Genomic DNA, 22,500 nt, shown 5'->3' with positions numbered 1-22,500 from the left:
GGGGCAGGACTGGGGCCAGCAGCAAGCTCAGGGCTGGAGAGGTGGGTTTGGTGAGAAAAGGTTGTAGAAAGGAAAGGAGGCTTGGAAATTTGTGCAATTTATTAGGGAATATGACTTTTAATGTTGGTGTCCACTAGTGTTCCATGTGTTAGAGAAAATTCCATCACTCCTGCACTAGTTTTGGCAACGAGAGCTCCTGTAGGGCGGATCTGGTGCCCACCCAATACAGGGACTGGCACAGAAATGAGCCAGAGGCCATATGACTGAAAGAGAAGAGAACATGTTCAGAAGATTTTCCTGCTCTCATTGCACCCCCTGGTGGTGAGACTTCAGAAACTAAAGTTGCTCAGCCCCTGTAAGCTACTGCTGAATGGAAGGAACAGGGCATTTCTCATCTCTGGGCTGGATGAGACAGGGTCCCAGTTTTCTTTCTTTCAAGGCCCCTTGGCATGACTCATCTCCACACCCCCACACCCAGGTTTATAAAGATTTTGTGTGGCCTTCTTATAAGCAGATCTTTGAATTTCCTCTTCTAATATTGGAGACTAACTTAAGAAATCTCAGGATATATCCTAGGGGGTCTAAGCTTGATAACAAACAGCCTATGCCTCAGGCCAAAGGAGTAATGGGTGCAGCAACTGGTGGGCCTAAAGGCTGAACTAGTATCTACTTAGTAGAGCTGACAGAGGATTGACAAGAGTATTCCTTCCACCCACTCAGGTCTGCACACAGCGCACATGGCACCAGGCTACCAATGGGACACACTGGCTAGGGATGCAGACAGTCCACAACCAGTTAGTGCCTTGAATGCCTTGTTAATGAGCCTGGACTTGATGTATAATTATTCCCAGAATTACAGCTCATCTCTGGCTCAGAGCCAGAGAAGCACTCAGACCACCTCAGGGCCTGGCTTACCTAGGCCCAAGCAGAAACAAAAGTCCTTTAATCCCAATTCCATAAGGATTGATAAACAGCCCCAACTCGGAAAAAAGATGCTCAAGAGAAAAACAAGGGACTGCTGACTTCAAAGATAAATACAGATTTTGTCCTCTGATGCTTGAGCCATTACTCAATATCCCCCCTTGACTCATTCCAAAGCCTAGGGTATTAGTAGCCAGGGATGAAGGTGGGTGTCGGGCAGGGATCATTTTGAAGTTGCAAGGGCTAAATGGGGTACTCACCCATCTTCAATCAACATGGGTGTGCCCAGTGGCTCCAGGTCCTCGGCTGACACCAGCTGGTGAATCAGACTGTATGACTGGGGATCCAGGCTGCGAGCTTGTGGGGGCAGGAGTGGCGAGTGGGCGGAATAGCTAAAAAGGTGCGGTATGTATTGATAGTGTGGAGGCACAGACATCCCCATGTACTGCTCCCTGAATGCCACGAATCCATTTAGTTCCACAGACCTACTGAAGAGAAAAGTCTCATGTCAAGCAGAACCATGGCAGGTCTACTGCCTGCTCAAGATGACTAAGGTGTTTTTTGGCCATGCAGTCTGTCCTCATCAGGGACATAATTAATGGTTACATGCATGTCTCCCCCACTAGACAGGGACTCTCTGCAGGTGTCTGTATGTGTGATTTATCATTGGACACCCAGGACCTGGCAAAATCGGTACTAAATAAAGAGTGGTTGAATAAATTCTTTGTATAGGTGTCACATTTGAAGAGATTTTAATGGATACTCACAGACTATGATCCACAAAGGTGGGGGTATATATTTTTTTACTGCTAGGAAAACTAAGGCATAGACAGGCTAAGGGCCTTGCCAGGCCATAAAACAAATCCAGCACCTAGCAAGGAATCTGACATGGAATCTGGCAAGGAATCTGGCAAGAACTCCCTAAACATTTAAAGGAAGGAACAAAAAAGGAACAATCAAACAAATAAAAGGTATAATAAAATACCAAGAGAAAGGCAGATTCTTATCTTCTTCCCTTTCCTGGAGAAATCTAACCATTCTGTCACCTAAAACAAAAATCCTCTGGCTTTACCTAGATGCGTTTCCTGTAACAGGAATTGACAAACTATAGCCTATGGCCCATTTGGTAAATGAAATTTTAATGGAACACAGCCACATTCATTCATTTACATAGTCTCTGGCTGCTTTTGCACTATGATGGTAGGGCTGAGTATTTGAGACCCAGACTGTGTGGCCTGCAAAGCCTAAAATATTTATTATCTGGCTTTTATAGAAAAAGTTCATCAATCCCTTTCCTATAAGAAAGATTTCTGCAAAAAGGAAATCTACCCTGGTAGCTGATGGCTACATTTTACACCTAATGACTAACTTAAGGTAACATTCTTGAACCAAGAGTCTCCAAGTTGGTATTCCATGATAGCAGCAAATTTAATTAGCTTAAAATTTTTCAGTTTCTTAAAATTTATAAAGTGAAAATCTTCACTCTTGCTGAGACAGAGAAATGAGAACTTCAATATAGTCAATGTGGTTTGTTTTATTTCCATGATAAATATGAGAAAAGAGCTACATTTAAAAATGGTATTCTGGGGGGCGCGTGGGTGGCTCAGATGGTTAAGCGTCTGCCTTCGGCTCAGGTCATGATCTCAGGGTCCTGGGATCAAGTCCCGCATTGGGCTCCCTGCTTGTTGGGAGCCTGCTCCTCCCTCTGCCTCTCTCTCTCTCTCTCATGAATAAATAAATAAAATCTTTAAAAAAAAAAAAAAAAAAAGGTATTCTGGGGCGCCTGGGTGGCTCAGTTGGTTGGGCGACTGCCTTCGGCTCGGGTCATGGTCCTGGAGTCCCGGGATCGAGTCCCGCATCGGGCTCCCTGCTCGGCGGGGGGTCTGCTTCTCCCTCTGACCCTCCCCCCTCTCATGCTCTCTCTCTCTATCTCATTCTCTCTCAAATAAATAAATAAAATCTTTAAAAAATAAAAAAAAATAAAAAATAAAAAATAAAAATGGTATTCTGTTAGGTAAAGAACGTATGGGCACAGACAGCAGCTGTATCACTTTATTAGCCTGCAGAAGAGACTGCTGACATTTTCAAGGTCTTTAGCAAAAAGTAGGCTGTGAAATGCTGCTTTGTGTCCTCCTGGCCCCTACCCCAAAGACTGAGGGAACAAGAGTACAATGGCTGAGACAGACTGGCCAGGAATACCCAGCCCAGACGGTCCTTGTGGGTCTACTCTTTGGGTGGTCCCTAGACGATGCTGGGTTTGCCTTGAAGCTCACCTGGAGGACAGTGTGGAGCCTGGTGAGGGCTGGTTGCTCTCTGAAGCCCTGTTCCCAGGGGAACTGTGGTCGCTGTCACCATGGTTGCTCCAGTGATTGGCCTCTTCCTCAAATTCCTGCCCAGACATGATCCTTTCGATCTCTTCCTCTGATATCTTTGACAAGGAATTGACACATGTTAGACTGGGTGCTTAGGATATCCTCTGTTCCTTCTTTAGGACCAAGAATTTATTTAAACCTCACAAAGATTCCCAGAACTCTCTAGAGAGACATCTAGATTCCCTCTCCTTCACCTCCATACTCCAGGGTCTCTCACTAACCTTAGGACAGCTCAGTTGCTTGTTTCCCAGCACCATAGCTCACTATGGCCTTCCTCTTGTCCGTTTACCCTCCTCTCAAGCCACAAAGCCTTCACGTTCTTCACGTTCTTCAACACTCTTTCTCTTTGAGTCTATTCTTCCCTACCCCTGAAACACCACTCTTCAAGAACAAACTCCTACTTGCCTTCTAAGACCCAATTCAAATGTCACCTTCTTTGTGAATCCTTCTATCACTACCTAGACAAAATTTTAGGTCCTTCTTCTATCCACTTCTAATTCTGTGTATTCTGAGATAGACAGAATAGCACAGTGATTAAAAGGATGAATTCTAGAGTCAGACCACCTTTGTTCCAATACAGGCTCTGCTACTTTCTAGTTGTACAATCTTAGGCAAGTCATTTAAGTATTTGAACTTAAATTCAAAATCTGAACAAAAATTATTTGTGTGGTAGGGAAAATAATAGTATCCATCTCATGGGATTGTTGTGAGGATTAAATTAGTTAATACATTATCACATGGTTAGAAAAGGCCTTAACACATAGCAACAATTATGGAAAGTTGACAATATCTTCACCATCATTATTGTTATTTTTATAGCACTTATGGTAATGTATCATAAAAATACCCTCTATCAGACCTAAGGCTATGATAGAATCCAGAAAAAAGTACTCAAAGAATGCATGTTGGATAAATAAACAAATGTTCACTTATTAAGCACTGTCCATGAAACTTCACATGGATTTTCTTAGTAAGAAAGATATTCCCAAGCCTACAGAAGAAATAAGAAGAAATTTTAGCTCAGACAAGTGAACTGACTTGCCCAAGATCACACTGTATGCCCATGGGTCAGGAGGAGTTTGAGGAAGAGGCCAAAGTACCCAAGTATTCAGTCCATGGCTCTAGCTACCATCCCATAAAGGGAGTGAATAAATACATCTTCTATAAAGTGTTTAACCCAGAGTTGAAGCCTAACTGGCTAAACTCAGCACAGAATGAGAGTGAATAGGAAGGAGTAAGGGCCAGATAAATTTTTATTTCTTGTTCCTATAGAAAGCCTGGGAGGACATTTTCTCTCAAGTCTGTCTGACTCAAACCTGCATGACTCTTTGTTCCAGCAGCCTGTGAAGAAACCTTGAGCTGCTCTGATCATAAATACAGGAGGCATTTAGAATTGGAAGCCAGCCAGCACATAGGACTTGGAGGGAACACAAGAAACATTTAACTGGTACAGAAGTTGAGTGATTGGTCTTAACAAACTTCTATTTGTATACTTAGAGGGGCAGTCTTTCTTTATTCAGTAACATGTAACAAAACAAACCTTTTCTCTTAGGGATCTTTAGAACACTGAAATCTCAGATTTAATAAGACATGTAAAGACAAAAGACGCCATCAAACTACAAGACATCTACTGAGACCCTGAGAAGCAGCCTCAGTGATGGTAGTGAGAGCAATACCAGAGCTTGGAGGGCATGAAAGTACTTGAGCTAGGTGAAAAGAACCAGTCCTGATAAGCCAGATTATTCCAGCTGGGAGCCAAAGTTGGACTGCATCTGTCTCTCCATATGGGTCCCAGAGGACACTGGGCAGTCACTGATGCATTAAGGGGATGGAACATATTAGGAGGGCTTGTATCTAGGTTCAGATCTCATTTGTCATTTCCTAACTGGGTGCTTACTGTTGGGCAAGTCACTCAAGTTCTCTGAACCTTAGTTCCCTCACACACAAAATGAAGATAATACCACCCACTTAGTAGTTTGGGCTCCCTCTTAGGGTACAGAACTGAATCAGACAGACTTGAGGTTAATCTAAGATAAAGTGATGAAGTGCACAACAGGTACTCAATAAATCATAATTCTATCCCTAATTTTTAATTATAATTAAACATAGTTAAGAACTTGGGAGATCACAGCTCTCTCTTCTTAACACTACCTAAAAAAGTAAGAGACAAAAGGAAAATTATATGCTCAGTATCAAAAAGTCAAATACAATGACAGATGAAATAGGTTTCTCTGATCATCAGCTCCCTCCACTCTAGAGAGAACATAAAGTCTAGAGACGTAAGCGACTGAAGATCCCTGCCATGGTGGGAGAAGGGTACTCAAAAGACACTGAGTAATGCTGAAGAAGGTTTTTCATTCAGGAAATGCTTAAGAATTCTTTCCAACAGATAAACTTTCTACTGCATCTAAATATAAAAAGAATGACTACAAATAAAGGCCATACATGAAAAGCCTACAGCTAACATTATACTCGATGAAAAACTAAAAGCTTTTTCTCTAAGATCAGGATCAAGGCAAAAATGTCCACTCTCACTATTTCTATTTAACACAGTAGGAAGTCCTAGCCATTGCAATTAGACATGTAAAAGAAATAAAAAGCATCTAAATCAGAAAGAAGTAAAATTATTTCAGTTCACAGATGACATGATCTTATGAATAGAAAACCAAAAAACTATTAGAACTAACAAAAGAATTCAGCAAAGTTTCAGGATACAAAAGCAACACAAAATCAGTTGCATTTTTATATACTAACAATGAATCTGGAAAAGAAATTAAGGAAACAATCTCAGTTACAACAGTATCAAAAAGAATAAGATACTTAGGAATAAACATAACTAAAAGGATGAAAGACTTGTACACTGCTGAAAGAAATTAAAGATATAAATAAATGGAAAGACATCCTCTGTTCACAGATTAAAAGACAATTACTGTTAAAATGTCCATACTATCCAAGTTGATCTACAGATTCAATGCAATCCCTATCAACATTCCAATGGCATTTTTTGCAGAAACAGAAAAAAACAATCACAAAACTCATATGGAAACCCAAAGAACCCCAAATCGCCAAAACAATCCTGACAAAGAACAACAAAGCTAGAGGCCTTACACTTCCTGGTTTCAAAACATTAAAAGTTACAGTAATCAAAGCAGTATGGTACTGGCATAAGGACAGGCCTATAGACCAATGGAACAGAATAGAGAGCTCCAAAATAAACCCACACATATATAGTCAACAGATCTTGACAAATCTGCCAAGACAACATAAGAATAGTCTCTTCAGGCGCCTGGGTGACTCAGATGGTTAAGCATCTGCCTTCGGCTCAGGTCATGATCCCGGGGTCCTGGGATCGAGTCCCGCATCGGGCTCCCTGCTCAGTGGGGAGCCTGCTTCTCCCTCTCCTTCTGTTGCTGCCCTTGCTTGTGCTCTCTCACCCTCTCTGTCAAATAAATAAGTAAAATCTTTAAAAAAAAAAAAAAATAGTCTCTTCAACAAGTGTACTGGGAAAGCTAGATATTCATATGCACAAGAATAAAATTAGATTCTGTTCTTATACTTCATACAAAAATCAACTCAAAATGGATTAAAGACTTAAATGTAAGACCTGAAACTATAAAAGTCCTAAACGAAAACACAGAGAAAAAGCTTCTTGACATTGGCCTTGGCAATGATTTCTTGAGTATGATATCCAAAGTACAGGCAATAAAAGCAAAAACAGACAAATGGAATTACATCAAACTAAAAAGCTTCTGCAATGGGGCGCCTGGGTGGCTCAGTTGTTGAGCATCTGCCTTCGGCTCAGGTCATGATCCCGGGGTCCTGGGATCGAGCCCCGCATCGGGTTCCCTGCTCCACGGGAAGCCTGCTTCTCCCTCTCTCACTCCCCCTGCTTGTGTTCCCTCTCTCGCTGTGTCTCTCTCTGTCAAGTAGATGGATAAAATCTTTAAAAAAATAAAAAATAAAAAAAATAAAAAGCTTCTGCAAAGTAAACAATCAACAAAGTCAACAGGAACCTAGAGAATGAAAGAAAATATTTGCAAACCATTTATCTGATAAAGGTTAATACCCAAGAGATATAGGAAATTCCTACAACTCAACTGCAAAAACCCCAAATAACCTGATTTAAAAATGGGATGCCTGGGTGGCTCAGTAGGTTAAACGTTTGTCTTTAGTTCTCAGGTCATGATCCCAGGGTGATTGAGTCCCGCATTAGGCTCCTTGCTCAGCGGGGAGCCTGCTTCTCCCTCTGCCTGCCGTTCCCCCTGCTTGTGCTCTCTCTCTCTCAACCCTCTCTCTCTCTGACAAATAAAAAAATCTTAGAAAAAAAATAAATAAAAGTGGGCAAAAGATTTGAATAGACATACCAAAAAAAAACTTCTCCAAAGACATGTAAACAGCACAGCCAACGTGTATATGAAAAGATGCTCAACGTCACTAATCATCAGAAAAACACAAATCAAAACTATAATGAGGTATCACCTCACAACTATCCAGAATGCCATTATCAGAAACAACAGAAAATAAGAAGTACCACAGAAGATGCAGAAAATTGGAACCCTTATGCAATGCTGGGTGGGGATGTAAAGTGGTGTGGCCACTATGGAAAACAGTATGGAGGTTTCTCAAAAAATTAAAAATAAAACTACCAAATGACCCAGTAATCCCACTTCTGAGTATTTATCCAAAAGAATTGAAACCAGGATCTCAAAGTTATATCTGCCCTCCTACATTCACTGCAGCATTATTCACAATGGCTAAGAGATGGAAACTTAAATATCCATTGACGGGTGAATGGATAAACAAAATATGGTATATACATACAATAGAATATTATTCAGCCTTAGAAATCCTGGCATATGCTACAATGTGGATGAGCCTTGAGGATATTACGCTAAGTCAAATAAGGAAGTCACAGAAGAACAAATACTGCATGATTCCACTTAAATGAGGTATCAAAAGTAGTCAAACTCTTAGAAAGGGAAAGTAGAATGGTGGTTGCCAGGGACTGGGAGAAGGGGAAATAAGGAGTTGTTGCTCAGTGGGTATAGAGTTTCAGTCATAAGATGAAAAGATTGTAGAGATCTGTACAAAAATGTACATATAGTAAATAATACTGTACCATATACTTAATTTGTTAAGGAGATAAATTTCATATTACATGTTTTTTACTGCACACACACATAAGAACATTAATTTTTATTATAACATGAATAAAAATGTTTGATTTTTAAAAAAGAAATGAACACAGCACATACCCACAGCCTGAGTGAGTGCATATATGTGCTAGGAAATTCCCCATATTTCATCAGCATATGTCTCAAAACAACTATGAATTTCTGTCTTTCTCTCATTCCCTCACATTCAACTGGATAAATCCTATCAATTTTACCTATTAAATCTCTCTTGAACCTAATTCTCTCCCCTTCAAATTGTACTATCATTGTCCTACTTAAAACCACTATCTATATCTATCTATATCTATATCTCTTGGCTGGACTTCTGTAAAACCCTTTAAACTGCTTTTTCTTTGCTCCCAGTTTCACGGACACTTACCCAGCTCTTCACAAACCATTTCTATTGCTAGAATGATCTTTCTTTTTTTATTTTTATTTATTTGACAGAGAGAGAGAGAGAAAGAGAGCAGAAGCAGGGGGAGCGGCAGAGGGAGAAGGAGAAGCAGCTCCCCACTGAGCAGGGAGCCTGATGCAGGGCTCAATCCCAGAACCCTGGGATCATGACCTGAGCAAAAGGCAGACCGCTTAACCTACTGAGCCACCCAGGCACCCCTCTCTCATTTTTTTAATTGTAATTTTATAATTTCTTTTTAAAAAGATTTATTTATTTATTTTAGAGAAAGAAAGAGAGCACATGGCAGGAGGCGGCGGGGAGAGGGAGAGAGAAAATCTCCAATAGACTCCCTGTTGAGTAAGGAGCCTGATGTGAGGCTTGATCCCATGACCCTGAGATCATGACCTGAGCCGAAATCAAGAGTGAGTCACTCAACCACTGAGCCACCCAGATGCCCCTAGAATGACCTTTTTAAAATGCAAATCTGACTGGGGCGCTTGGGTGGCTCAGTCCTTAAGCGTCTGCCTTCAGCTCAGGTCATGATCCCAGGGTCCTGAGATGGAGTCCCGCATCGGGCTCTGTGCTCAGCAGGGAGCCTGCTTCTCCCTCTCCCACTCCCCCTGCTTGTGTTCCCTCTCTCTCTGTGTCTGTGTCAAAAAAATAAATAAAATCTTTAATTTAAAATAAATAAATAAATAAATAAAATGCCAATCTGACCATGTCTCTCTCTCTACCTAGAAGCTTTTAGTAGTTGTCTCTTGGTCCACACCAATAATCCTTGAGGCATGGTCTTACTCACTAGTGTGCTGAGGGACTCACTTATTGGTCCATAAACAGATCCAATTTTCTACCTTTGTGAAGTTCTTCTGTTGGCAAGTAAGAACAAGTTGGCATAGGCTGGCCCTACAAAGGCTTTACCTAAGAAGTTATAATCAAAGATAGCTGAAGGCCGTTCTTTAGAGAACAGATTCCAAACTCAAGGAATCTGCCTTATCTTCTGCCACTCCACTACATGTGCCCAGCACTCCAGCCTGACTGCATCAACTTCCTATGATTCCTTAAAGATTCATCTCGTGGTCTTTTTAAAGTCTGTTCTGTCTAGCAGTAATAGAAGATATTTGGCTCCCCACCCTTTCCCAGCATAACTAATTCCTCTTTTTTCCTTCAAGACTCAGTTCAAACTTTACCTTCTCTAGGAAGGCTTCCCTGAATGTCTTCAGTTCCCAACCACGGCTCCAATTAAAAAAAAAAAAAAAGAAGAAGTCCCTCCTTTCTGTACTCCCTGGGCATCCCCTGTTACCACTCACTATACTCTGATGTCTGTTTACACATCTGTCTCTCCCACTAGACTGAGTTCACAGTACAAAGGACCTGCCCACAGTAAGTACTTAAATGTGAGACTGAATGGGTATTATCATTCCTACTCTACAAGTAAGGCAATGAACTTTCTGCTGATATATCTTTAGAGACATTGAACAGCAAAGTAGTCTTAATGATTTCTGTCAGGCTAAGTTATCAACAACCTTGAGTGACTGACATAAAAAATCCTCTGGATGGTGTAGAACCAGAATTGGGTTCACTTCCTGTGAAATCCTTGGGAACAGTTAAGGGAATCACAAGAAGAGCTTTAATCATTATGTTACATATTTAAGATTTTCAAAGCACTTTCATAACCAGGCTCTAAAAGCAATTTTATGGGAATGAAAGCAAGATGGCTCCCCCCATCAGGAGATGAGAAGATCAAGGTAAGTAGCTACAGGAACACCAGAAGCACTGGGCTTCCAGGATGTATCACAAAAGACTGAGGCCTAGAACTCACCTGGACGGGCCCAATGCTCTTATTTCGGCCTCCAGGCATGCCATCTTCTCTGATTGCTGGAAGGAAACATAAGACGGTCAAAAGCATACCCACAGAAATCTAGGCACAAAAAGAGAACTTACTTGGCCAAAAGCACGAGGTAATAATTGGTGAAATCAAGATCAAAACAGAGGTCTTTCTGGACCCGAAGTATATACTCTTTACATTATTCTAGGCTACGTCATAGGCAACAGATACTTCTGGGCCCCCAGGGCAATGGACACATACTGCACACCCTGCATGCATTTAATATGCTCAGCAAAGGTGACAGCATTATTAATAGTCCTGTGCACAGTTACAAATATCCCACCAGGATGATGCATCTGAAGGCTTCAGTAAATTCAAAGAGAGGGATAGAAAGAATATTTCCATTTTTTTTTTTTTTAAAGATTTATTTATTTATTCATTTGACAGAGACACAGCGAGAGAGGGAACACAAGCAGAGGGAGAGGGAGAGGGAGAAGCAGGCTTCCCGCCGAGCAGGGAGCCTGATGCGGGGCTCGATCCCAGGACTCCAGGATCATGACCTGAGCTGAAGGCAGACGCTTAATGACTGGGCCACCCAGGCGCCCCAAGAATATTTCCATTTTTAAAGAAAGTATTTTTTATTTCCAGGCTAAGTTTGAGTCTAATTTATAGGATGAGAAGAACAAATTTTTTTTTTTTAAAGATTTTATTTATTTATTCATGAGAGACAGAGAGAGAGAGAGAGAGAGGCAGAGGGAGAAGCAGGCTCCCAAAGAGCAGGGAGCCTGATGTGGGACTCGATCCCAGGACCCTGGGATCATGACCTGAGCCGAAGGCAGACGCTTAACCATCTGAGCCACCCAGGCGCCCAAATTTTTTTTTTAATTAATCAAAATTTTGATCTGATTCGTTTCTCTCTATATAAGCAGTCAGTAAAGGGGTGCCTGGGTGGCTCAATCAGTTAAGCATCAGACTCTTGGTTTTGGCTCAGGGCATGATCTCAGGGTTGTGAGACTGAGCCCTGTGTAGGGTTCTGCACTGGATGTGAAGCCTGCTTGGGATTCTCTCTCTCCCTCTTCCTCTGCCCCTCCCCCTCAACTCATTTGTGTGTGTGTGTGCGTGCCTGTGTAGAGTACCAAGAGATGAAGCTGGATGTTGGAGAGGCCAACTGGGGCCAGATCATAGATAGCCTTTAATGTTAGGGTAAGAGTATGAACTTCAGCAGAGGAAGCTGAGGATAAGATGGAATGCAGGGGATGGATGTGGTCAGGTCGGCATTTTCGAAAAATCTTTGTGATGGCCTCTGTGGAGGCTAGCTTGAAGGAGGCAATGTTAACAACAGAAGATAAGCTAACAGCATCATGAGAGTAAGCTTTGCTATATATACATATATACATATATATATACACACACATATATATATACACACACACACACATATACATGTATATATATACATATATAAATAATATACCTGCTTCCAGAAAAATTAACATGAAGAATCTAGAAAGTTCTTGGGGCAGGGTTGAGAGTTCCAAGCATAACGCTCAGTTCCTGTGGTAACTGAAAGGCTAACAGGAAGTTCATTTTCCTTAAAGCAGACATCATCCTTGGTATCCTTAGAAGATTACACATTTCAGAATTAGACGAGCTTGGGTCTAAATCCAGTTTTTGGGGCGCCTCGGTGGTTCAGTCTGTTAAGCGTCTGCCTTCGGTTCAGGCCATGATCCCAGGGTCCTGGGACCAAGTCTCGCATCAGGCTCCCTGCTCAGCGGGAAGCCTGCTTCTCCCTCTGCCCCTCCCCCCACTTGTGCACGATCTCTCGCAAAAATAAATACTAAAAAATCTTTTTAAAATAAATTAATAAATCCAGTTTTTGCCTGGTCTGTGTAACTACAGACAAGTTTCTTCACCTCTCTGAACCTCAGTTTCTTGAAGAATAAATGGGGCTACTGGAACCTATCTTATGGGGTGTTCTGAGGATCACATATAAAATAACATAGCTAAAGCACCAAGCATAGGGCCTGGCACATAAAGTAGGTATTCAATAACTAATTCTTCCCTCTACCCAGCCTCTTTTCTATGTACACAGTAATTAAAAAACCAAGGTTCCATTCCCAGCTTTGCTGGAGCCTTAACATCTTCATCTGTGAAATGGAGACAGCATAGTCTGCTTTACAAGGCTGCTGTGAATTTGGAGTGGGAAACATACACAGTTTATATTAGAGCCAGATGCATACTGGTTTTTGTTGGGAGCTCTCTTTCAACCTAATTTCAAGTTCTAAAAATCCTTAAAATTCCCTCTCTGCTGTTCTAGAGTCAATGACAGTCTTCAGACACTTCCATTTCCAATACTGAGTTCTCTATGTCTTTGCTTCAGCTCACAGGTACAGAATAAAGATCTATCATCAGCAGATCCAACACTGAATACATTTTACTTGATATCTCACTCTCACTCTCTTGGAGGTGAGGAAGGAACTCAACATGTTTTTCTTTTTTAAGGGCCACAAATCTTAAAGATTTACAACTTACCAATTTTTTGTTCTGATATTTAAAAGCTCGTGTTGTCTCTCAACCCCCCCTTGGACTAAGGAAACTCACACATGATGGACATGTACTGTGTTTCAGTTATATCTTGGGTAAAACAAACCCATGAGGGAAGTATCAGTATCACTCCCATTGAGCAGATGAATGTAAGGCTCAGAAAAATGAAGTACTTTGTTTACAGTAACAGAAACTAAACAGCAGAATCAGGATTGGAATCCAGACTATTAGACTAAGACCAGACTTCTTTCCACAACTAGTTTTTCCCATAGTGTGTCTGTATACTACTGGAGAAACAAAATTTTAGGTGGTACATAAACTCTTAATTATACACGTACCCTAACGTGCATTAAAATGTACTGATTTTCCATTCACTGAGGTGATAAAAAATTCCCTTTGAAAATTAACTTTGATTTTTTTTTTTTTTAATTTTGATTTAAAGAAGAATACAGGGGCACCTGGGTGGCTCAGTCATTAAGCATCTGCTTTCGGCTCAGGTCATGATCCCAGGGTCCTGGGATCGAGCCCCGCATCAGGCTCCCTGCTCAGCGGAGAGCCTGCTTCTCCCTCTCCTACTTCCCCTGTTTGTGTTCCCTCTCTCACTGTGTCTCTCTCTGTCAAATAAATAAATAAAATCTTTAAAAAACAAACAAACAAACAAAATAAGAATATAGGGGTGCTTGGGTGGCTCAGTTGGTTGGGCGTCTGCCTTCGGCTCAGGTCAGGATCCCAGAGTCCCAGATCAAGCCTCATATCGGGCTCCCTGCTCGGTGGGGAGTCTGCTTCTCCCTCTGCCCCTCACCCCACTCGTGCTCACTCTTTCTTGCTCTCTCTCTCAAATAAATAAAATCTTTTAAAAAAAATAAAGAAGAATATAAATAATAGTACTGGTTTGGTCAAAGACTGTAAAATTTGTCAAGATGGCATGAAACTGCCTGAAGTGTGGGAAATAATACAATGTGTCACAGTGCCTCTGTTAAAACAAAAACTTGGATCATATTTTAAAGCTTATAATGTATTCATATATATGGTATCACATTTGATTCTTGGAAGGTGTACATTATTATTATCTATGTAGTTTAGAGATGAAAAAACCTGAAGCTCAGAGAGGTAAAGGGATTTGTTCAAGACCACTCAGGGAAGAACTGACAGAGTGGGGAATTTTAGTTTAGGTCCTCTGATTCTTTGCTTATTCCTCGATGCTATACTGAGCTAAGAGCAAGTTTCTCAATGGTGCTGAGAATCTTTCTTGTACTGAACTGATTTAGAAAAAAAACAAAAACAAAGGGCTTCTGGGTGCAAGGTCACAGGAATGGTTTTGCGGTATCTCTTATCCAAGTCTGAGTGGCAGCAGCTATAGTTCTTCTATCTGCTTAAAAGAAGTACAAATACTTTTTCTGCTCTAGAACTGCTGTACCTACCATTCCTCACTTAGGCTTGGGCAGCCAAACCAAACCCAGAAACAGAAAGGAGAGTAAGACACAAAGCTAACTACATCAAAGTCCTGCTCAAAACCCATTGGTGGCTCCCTTTGGTCTATGGGCTCAACCCAAGCTCCCTAAAACTTAGCATTCAAGACACTCCTATGATCTTGTTCTTCTGGGGTTCCCCATCTTCATCTCTTGCCACAAACGTTACATTGTAACTACAGACAACTATCTTTTTTTTTTTTTTTAAGATTTTATTTATTTATTTGACAGAGAGAAACACAGCGAGAGAAGGAACACAAGCAGGGGGAGTGGGAGAGGGAGAAGCAGACTTCCCGCAGAGCAGGGAAGCCCAATGTGGGGCTCGATCCCAGGACCCTGGGACCACGACCTGAGCCGAAGGCAGACGCTTAATGACTGAGCCACCCAGGCACCCCAACAGACAACTATCTGTTAGTCCTTGAACAGGTCATGCTGTTTTACAGTTTTACCTCCGCACCTGTTGTTGCCTCTACTCAGAAAGTTTACAGTGGAAAAATCTGGCAACACCACCTTACCCAAGTGACATCACCTCAACCAAGTGACTCAAGTTAACATGACCAATAGTAGGGCAAAGCTATACCATGCGCTCTTGATAGAATGCACTAAAAGGACACAACGTTGCTGTTGTGGCATTCTTGCCAAAAATGCATAATTTGAATGTAACTGTGAGGAAACTGACAAGCCCAAGTTGAGGAATATTCTATTTGTCTTCTTCAAAATTAACAATGTTATTCAAGAAAAAAAAAAAAAAGGATGAGGAATCATTTCAGATTAAAGGAGACGGAAGAGACATAAAAGCTAAATGTAATACATGATCCTGGATTGGCTCCTAGATCACAAAAAATACACTGCTATAAAGGATGTTGAAATAAGTGGTGAAATTTGAATAAGGTCTGCTAATTAGATTACAGTATTATACCATGTTAAATTTCCTGATTTGATAATAGTGCTCTGGTTATGTTAGAAAACAAAGAGGAACGAGGTCTTTAACTTCCTCCCAAATAGTTAAGAAAAAATATATAAACACATACACTTTCTCTCTCTCCCTCCCTTCCCCTCCCTCCTTACTTTTTCTCTCTCTCATATTTGGAGAGAGGGAGGAGGGGAGTTGTTTTTTAAAAAGCTCTTAAGGGGGGCACCTGGGTGGCTCAGTCGTAAGCGTCTGCCTTCGGCTCAGGTCATGATCCCAGGGTCCTGGGATCGAGCCCCACGTTGGGCTCCCTGCTCGGCGGGAAGCGTGCTTCTCTCTGTCCCACTCCCCCTGCTTGTGTTCCCTCTCTCGCTGTGTCTCTCTCTGTCAAATAAATAAAATCTTTAAAAAAAATAAAAAATAAAAAATAAATAAAAAGCTCTTAAGGGATGCCTGGCTGGCTCAGTCGGACGAGCATGCAATTCTTCATCTTGGGATTGTTAGTTCAAACCCCACACTGGGTGTGGAGATTACAACCAATTAATCAAATCAATACTTATTTAAGTTTGTAAGGAGCCTGAGCTTCTATGCCTTCAAGATTCTGCTCAAATATTCTCTGCTTGAGATTTCTTGGGGCTCCATTTTAATCCTGGTAAAGCAGTATGGCAACGCTACAGAGTCATTCTCACGATGCCATTCTACAAACATGAGCCTCTTCCAAGAAGTTTTCCTTAACTTTTTACTTTTTAACTAGTTGACTAGTAAGTTTTGAGACAACAAAGTTAAAGGAGTTTTAAATATTCTCAAATAATTTCTTTTTTTCCCCCACATAATTTCCGTACTGAGTAAATTCCCTCATGAGGCTCAGTTATCTTCCTCTTGCCGCTGATGAAATTAACAATATTTCCCCTATCCCACTTCGTGCTCTGGCCCCCGACCAGAGTAAATCCACCAAACCAGAAAGCATCTTACCTAACTGGGTTAACTGGTAAAGGACACAAGGAAAGTGGGACTTGACATAGCCCTTGAGGGGCACACTGTTTAATAATAGGGGGAACAGAAATATAGCACAAGGTGATTGGGGCTATGGCAGAGGGCAAAAGGGGCTGTGGAAGTCCAGGAGGGTCAGCTTTCTGGTGAGGGGTGGTGTCAGAGAAAGCTGCTTAGAGGATGTTACAAAGAAAAGCTGAGCCTCCAAAGAAAAGTATATATAACCACGTGAAGAGGAGGGGGTAAATCATTCCAGGAAGATGAAACCACATATGCAAAGCCCCCCAAACATGAAACATCATTGAGTTTTTGGAGAACTAGGATGGAATGTGAATTTTTTGGGGGAGCAGCAAAGGGAGAAGGGATGAAGAGGCTGATGCCAGGGTCAGAGGGGCTTTGAAAATCATTCTGAGGAGCCAGAATTTATCCTGAAGGCTGCAAGATGGGTGAGCTGTAGGTGTCTGGGGGGTAATGGAATAGTAGTGAAGATGGACAGATGGGGCCCAGCCTCTACTCACTACCCTTATTTAAATTTCCCTCACTGTCTTGCTAATTAATTTCCTGACTAGCCAAATTCCAGGTATGAAGAGATATCTATGTCCAGAGATGAGGGACAAGAGAAGGCTGACTCATACATGTCAGTTGGAATTTTTTTTGAACATTAAAGTTTTTAAATTTTGAGTTAAGTTTAGGCTTACAGAAGAGTTGCAAAAAAAAAAAAAAAGGTGGAGAATTCCTATATACTCTATACCCAGCTTCTCCATCTGTTAACATCTTATATAACCCACAGACTATTCATCAAAACTAAGAAATTAACTTTGGTATAATAATATTGACCAAAGTATAAACTTTATTCAGATTTCCCCACTGATGTCCGCTTCCGTTCCAGAATCCAATCTTGGATCCCACATGCATATAATTGTCATGTCTCCATAGTTTCCTTCAATCTTTCTTAGTCTTTCCTTGTCTTTTGTGACCCTGACACTTTTGAGAGTATTCTGTATAATGTCAGTTATTTTAGGGGTACCTGGGTGGCTCAGTCAGTTAGGTGTCTGCCTTTGTCTCAGGTCATGATCCCAGGGTCCTGGGATTGAGCCCCACATTGGGCTCCCTGCCTTCTCCCTCTCCCTGCCGCTCCCCCTGCTTGAGCGTGTGTGCGCACGCTCTCTCTCTGTCAAATAAATAAAATCTTTGGGAAAAATAAGTTATTTAGAAGAATGTCTTTCAATTTGGGTTTGCCTGTTTTCTCATGAGTAGACTGGGAACGAATCCATCCCTGTGTGTATACGTGCCCCTACTATATCATATCGGGGGCATATGATACCAGCGTAAATACACTGGTGATATTGACCTTGCTTACTTGGCTAAAGTGATATCTGTCAGAATTCTCTACTGCAACTTACTATTTTTCCTTGTGTAATTACTAAATATTCTGGGGCTATGCAAATACTCCGCTTCTGTTTAAAACTATGCTTTTATTTTAGCATCCATAAGTCAATCCTGCCTACAGCAATTGTTATCGTGTGTTTTAATGGTGATTTTCTATTTCCCTCATGCCTTCTACACTTATTAATTGGAATTCTTCTATAAGAAAGAACTATCACTCCTCTATTCAGTTAGTTCTATCAGTGAACTCATGGATATTTTATTCTTTGGGTTATAAACTAATGTATAGTTATTTTGTTGCTCAAGTTGTTCCAACTTTGGCTACTGAAAGTGCTTTCAGGTTGACGTCTATGACCTTTTGATAATGCCCTGCCCCCTCCTTTTTAAAAAAATATAGCACATTCTAACTTTCTGGCACCACCAGACGCTCCAGGCTCATCTTATATTTTCCCTGCCTCAACCCTAGAATCAACCCCTTCTCCAAAGAGTCCTGATTCCCTTTATTGATATTTGGAAATCAAGATCTGGTTTTTCTAAATTTTTTTTTCTAAACATGAGTACATATTGATGCTTCCAATCTAGCACCAGAGGTTTCAGTTTAGCCTTCCCCTTTCCTGATTTTTAACTTTTTTCTCTGATGTGAGAAACTCGACTCTCATTATCAACAATATATTCACTTGTTTGTTCAACCTGAGTATACAAATAAAGTAGTGACAGAATTCCCAACCCATAACCTTGACAGAAATAAATTTACAAACCAGACAGCTTTGTATGTATACAGTTCTTTTTATTTTCAGCCCTATGGTATACAGGATACAGTCAAAACACTATTTCCCAAGGTCAGCTCCTTTCTCTCCCATTTCCTGCAGTGTGGCTATGTGATTTATTAGTAATATCAGTTAGATTCATTTATCACAGTCTACATTGTCTTTCCCCCTATACTGGTTTGCTTTTAAACAAATTTATATACAGTAAAATTCAATTCTTTAGTGCCATATATTTCTATAGGTTTTGACAAATGCATAAAATTATGTCGAACACTACACTTCCATATGGGATAGTTACATCAATTCAAAAATATTCAATGGCAACTGTAATTTTAATTCTGCTTTCTCAGCACCAGCCAGGAGGTGGCAGGGTTTCTCTCTGGGAGGCAGCCTTCACAAGGCAACTAAGCCATCTTGCAATGCAGGAAAATGGGACACAGGGAGGCAGTTCCCACCCCTCACACTCCATGTATCATCTTCTCCCGGCTATGGTTACAGGAATTAAGAAGTTAAGCTTCTTCTTCCCTGAAATAGGAGAGTTTGGTTAGAAGCCCCAGAATCTCACACTCCAACCGAAGAAGCAGGATGAATCATCAGAGAGTAGTCAAGAAGGCAACCCATAAATATGCTTTGGTAAAATACAGTGAAGACAACAAAGGGAAATGAGAAAACGAGACTATGACCAAATCATATGAAAGGGGGTAGATGCCCACAGACTCTCTCTTCAAGGCATCACCTGTTTGGTACTGATGGCTGGGAAAGAGTGGGGAAGAGAGAGGACTCCTAGGCAAAGGAAAGAACCTGAACACAGGCAGGATAATGCAAAACAGGCTTGAGGCACAGTAAGTTCCAGACAGAAGAGGAGGTTAGAAACACAGAGGACAAAGTTGTTAAGTTTTAAATGCCCTCTTATAGGTATTTGTCATCCAGTAAACACAGGGCATTCCATCATGCAAGTACTATGCCGTATGGTAGACATGTTGTCTATGTGGTTAGGTACAAGCTCTGCTTGATTAATAACAAACCTAATAATTATTATCAACATAATCACCACTAACCTATCTACTGGTAAGTCATTTTACCTCCCCAACCTGCATTATAAACTGAGGGGAGTATTTTTTTAAAGATTTTATTTTATTTATTTAAAGATTTTATTTATTTGGGGGCACCTGGGTGGCTCAGTTGGTTAAGCGACTGCCTTCGGCTCAGGTCATGATCCTGGAGTCCCGGGATCGAGCCCCGCATTGGGCTCCCTGCTCAACGGGGAGCCTGCTTCTCCCTCTGACCCTCCCCCCTCTCATGTACTCTCTCTCAAATAAATAAATCTTTAAAAAAAAAAAGATTTTATTTGACAGAGAGAGAGACAGTGAGAGAGGGAACACAAACAGGGGGAGAGGGAGAGGGAGAAGCAGGCTTCCCGCTGAGGAGGGAGCTCTATGTGGAGCTTGATCTCAGGACCCTGGGATCATGACCTGAGCTGAAGACAGACCCTTAAGGACTGAGCCACCCAGGCCCCCCTAAAGATTTTATTTTTAAGTAATCTCTATACCCAGCGTAGGGCTTGAACTCATGACCCCAAGATCAAGAGTTGCACACTCCACCAACTAAGCCAGACTGGTGCCCCTAAACTGACGGTAATATTTAATAATAGGTTTGTGCATTTTCAAGGAGATAATGCATAGAAAGTGTATAAGAGTTTCTGATATACATAGTAATCAATAAATATTAGTATTATAAATAAATTATAAATGACCTAAATTTATCTAAATGCTGTTTTATAACTTTCTTACCTTTCTTCCTAATGGGCAAGTTTTCAAAAGATTCTTCTTATCCCACATATAATAAAAAAAGTCTGAAGTATATCTGGTTGTCTGCATTTATTAATGTGACAAAACCAACTTGAACAGTTCGCTAAATCTAACTCCTACCCCTATACATTACTATTATGAACCCCTAGTACCTTGCTGAGTAGTATTTTATATATGCGTTGTCATATTTAATCCTCTACAGAACTCTGAAAGGTTAAGTTTTATCATACTATTTTTTTTTTTTAGATTTTATTTATTTATTTGACAGAGAGAGATAGCGAGCGAGGGAACACAAGCAGGGGGAGTGGGAGAGGGAGAAGCAGGCTTCCCACTGAGCAGGGAGCCCGAAGTGGGGCTCGATCCCAGGAGCCTGGGATCATGACCTGAGCCGAAGGCAGACGCTTAACAACTGAGTCACCCAGGCGCCCCTATCATACTATTTTAAAAGATCATTGAGCATTAGAGACATAAAGCAAACTGTGCAAGGTCACAGAGCTAGTCTGTCACCAACCTCTGCCTCCATTCTTTCTACTGAACTGTACTGTACTATACTCTCTACCCTCTATGAGAATACTCTTAATTTCTGACATTGGCCCTCTCCTCTTCTGTATCCAAGTTCTCTCTGGGTGATTTCTACCCACAAACAAAATTTTGCCATCTGACTGCAAATAGTTCCACAAACTTCTACTTGAAGGCAGGACTTTTCACTTCAGTTCCAGTCCTACATATCCAAATTCCCTGGTGGACACTGTATGTGTCCTTCTTAGATACCTCAAACAATGTACTGCCAAGGCCAACATTTTGCCCCACTTGCTTTTTAGGCTGATTTTTTTTTTTCTGGTGGGGTCATTACTATTAATCCAAACCTGCAACTTCAACTTCTGGTGTTGCCCAATACCCAGTATGTTATCAACTCCTATCAGGTAAGCTTCTCCACATCTCCCCACCTTTCCTGCCCCTCCGTCAGATTCTTCACATCTTTCTTCTGGACTCTTCTAAAAACTTTCTAGGTGGCCTTTCTGCTTTCCCCACACCAATCCATTTTTCAAAGCCTGCCTCCTGGATTAATCCTCTTACAATATTGGTTTATTAACATAATCTCAGGCTAATGGCTCTCGGAAAGCTTCCCAGTAAATCCCAAATTCTTCACCAACCTGGAAGCAGATTTCTGGGCATACCTAACCTCTGAGTATGCCATGATTCTAGCAAGCAAAATGTTATCACATTCAGGTGACATACTGCCTTTCTGCTTCTTCATCTAAAATTCCTACTTCCTGTCATCATGCTCTGAAAGAAGAATTAGTGGAGTATATTAATCCGAGTTAGGACTTGATTGTTAACTGGGATCTTGCCAATTGGAGCCTGTGAATTCATTCTCACAGAATCCTTAACATCTCACTAGTCTTGCTCCCCACCTACTCTGGGAAATCCCTGTAGGCAGGAACTGTGTCAAATGTGTCTTGGGTTTATGAATACACAGTACAAGACCTGGCATGTAGTGCAGGTTTGGGAAACGAAGAACTCCACGGCTTAAGAGCTGACCCCAAAGGTGAAGTGATGGTAAAGTGGGCAGTCGAGCCACAAGCACCACTCACCCTTCCGATTCATCCCCATCTGGAGGCACTTGAGCAGGCGGCAGTACTGGCACCGGTTCCTCTGCTTCCGAGACATAACACAGTTCTTGTCACGACTGCACCGATACACCCGCTTGTTGCAAATGCTCCGCTTGAAAAACCCCTTGCAGCCCTCACAGGAGATGATCCCATAGTGCAAGCCTGTAGCACGGTCCCCACAAATGAGACAGGTTCGTTGTTCAGCCCGATCATCTGGAACAGAAACTGAACATATTCAAATTAGAACACATGGGAATAATGGCTTTAAGCCTGCAGTTCTCAAATAAGCAACCTTGGGGCGCCTGGGTGGCGCAGCCGTTAAGCGTC

General features: G+C 41.4%; 1 protein-coding gene across 3 annotated transcripts in view; it reads right to left on the bottom strand.

The window, feature by feature from the left end:
- The window catches only part of NR6A1 (nuclear receptor subfamily 6 group A member 1), a 228,664-nt gene that overhangs the window by 17,336 nt on the left and 188,828 nt on the right, over positions 1-22,500 (bottom strand). For 2 of the 3 annotated variants that reach the window (XM_035015828.1, XM_035015830.1), the window contains 4 exons: positions 22,156-22,398; positions 10,681-10,736; positions 3,195-3,349; positions 1,182-1,409 (listed from right to left, as the gene is read on the bottom strand). In XM_035015828.1, coding sequence (XP_034871719.1) covers positions 1,182-1,409; positions 3,195-3,349; positions 10,681-10,736; positions 22,156-22,398 — 682 coding nt within the window. The remainder of the gene's footprint in view (positions 1-1,181; positions 1,410-3,194; positions 3,350-10,680; positions 10,737-22,155; positions 22,399-22,500) is intronic. The other variant, XM_035015829.1, reaches the window with a different exon arrangement.

The sequence above is a fragment of the Mirounga leonina genome, unplaced genomic scaffold (genome assembly GCF_011800145.1).
Source record: "Mirounga leonina isolate KUSES-001 unplaced genomic scaffold, KU_Mleo_1.0 Mir_170, whole genome shotgun sequence".
NCBI lineage: Eukaryota > Metazoa > Chordata > Mammalia > Carnivora > Phocidae > Mirounga > Mirounga leonina.
Note: the sequence above shows the minus strand (reverse complement) of the source record. Positions and strands in the feature narration are given on the sequence as shown.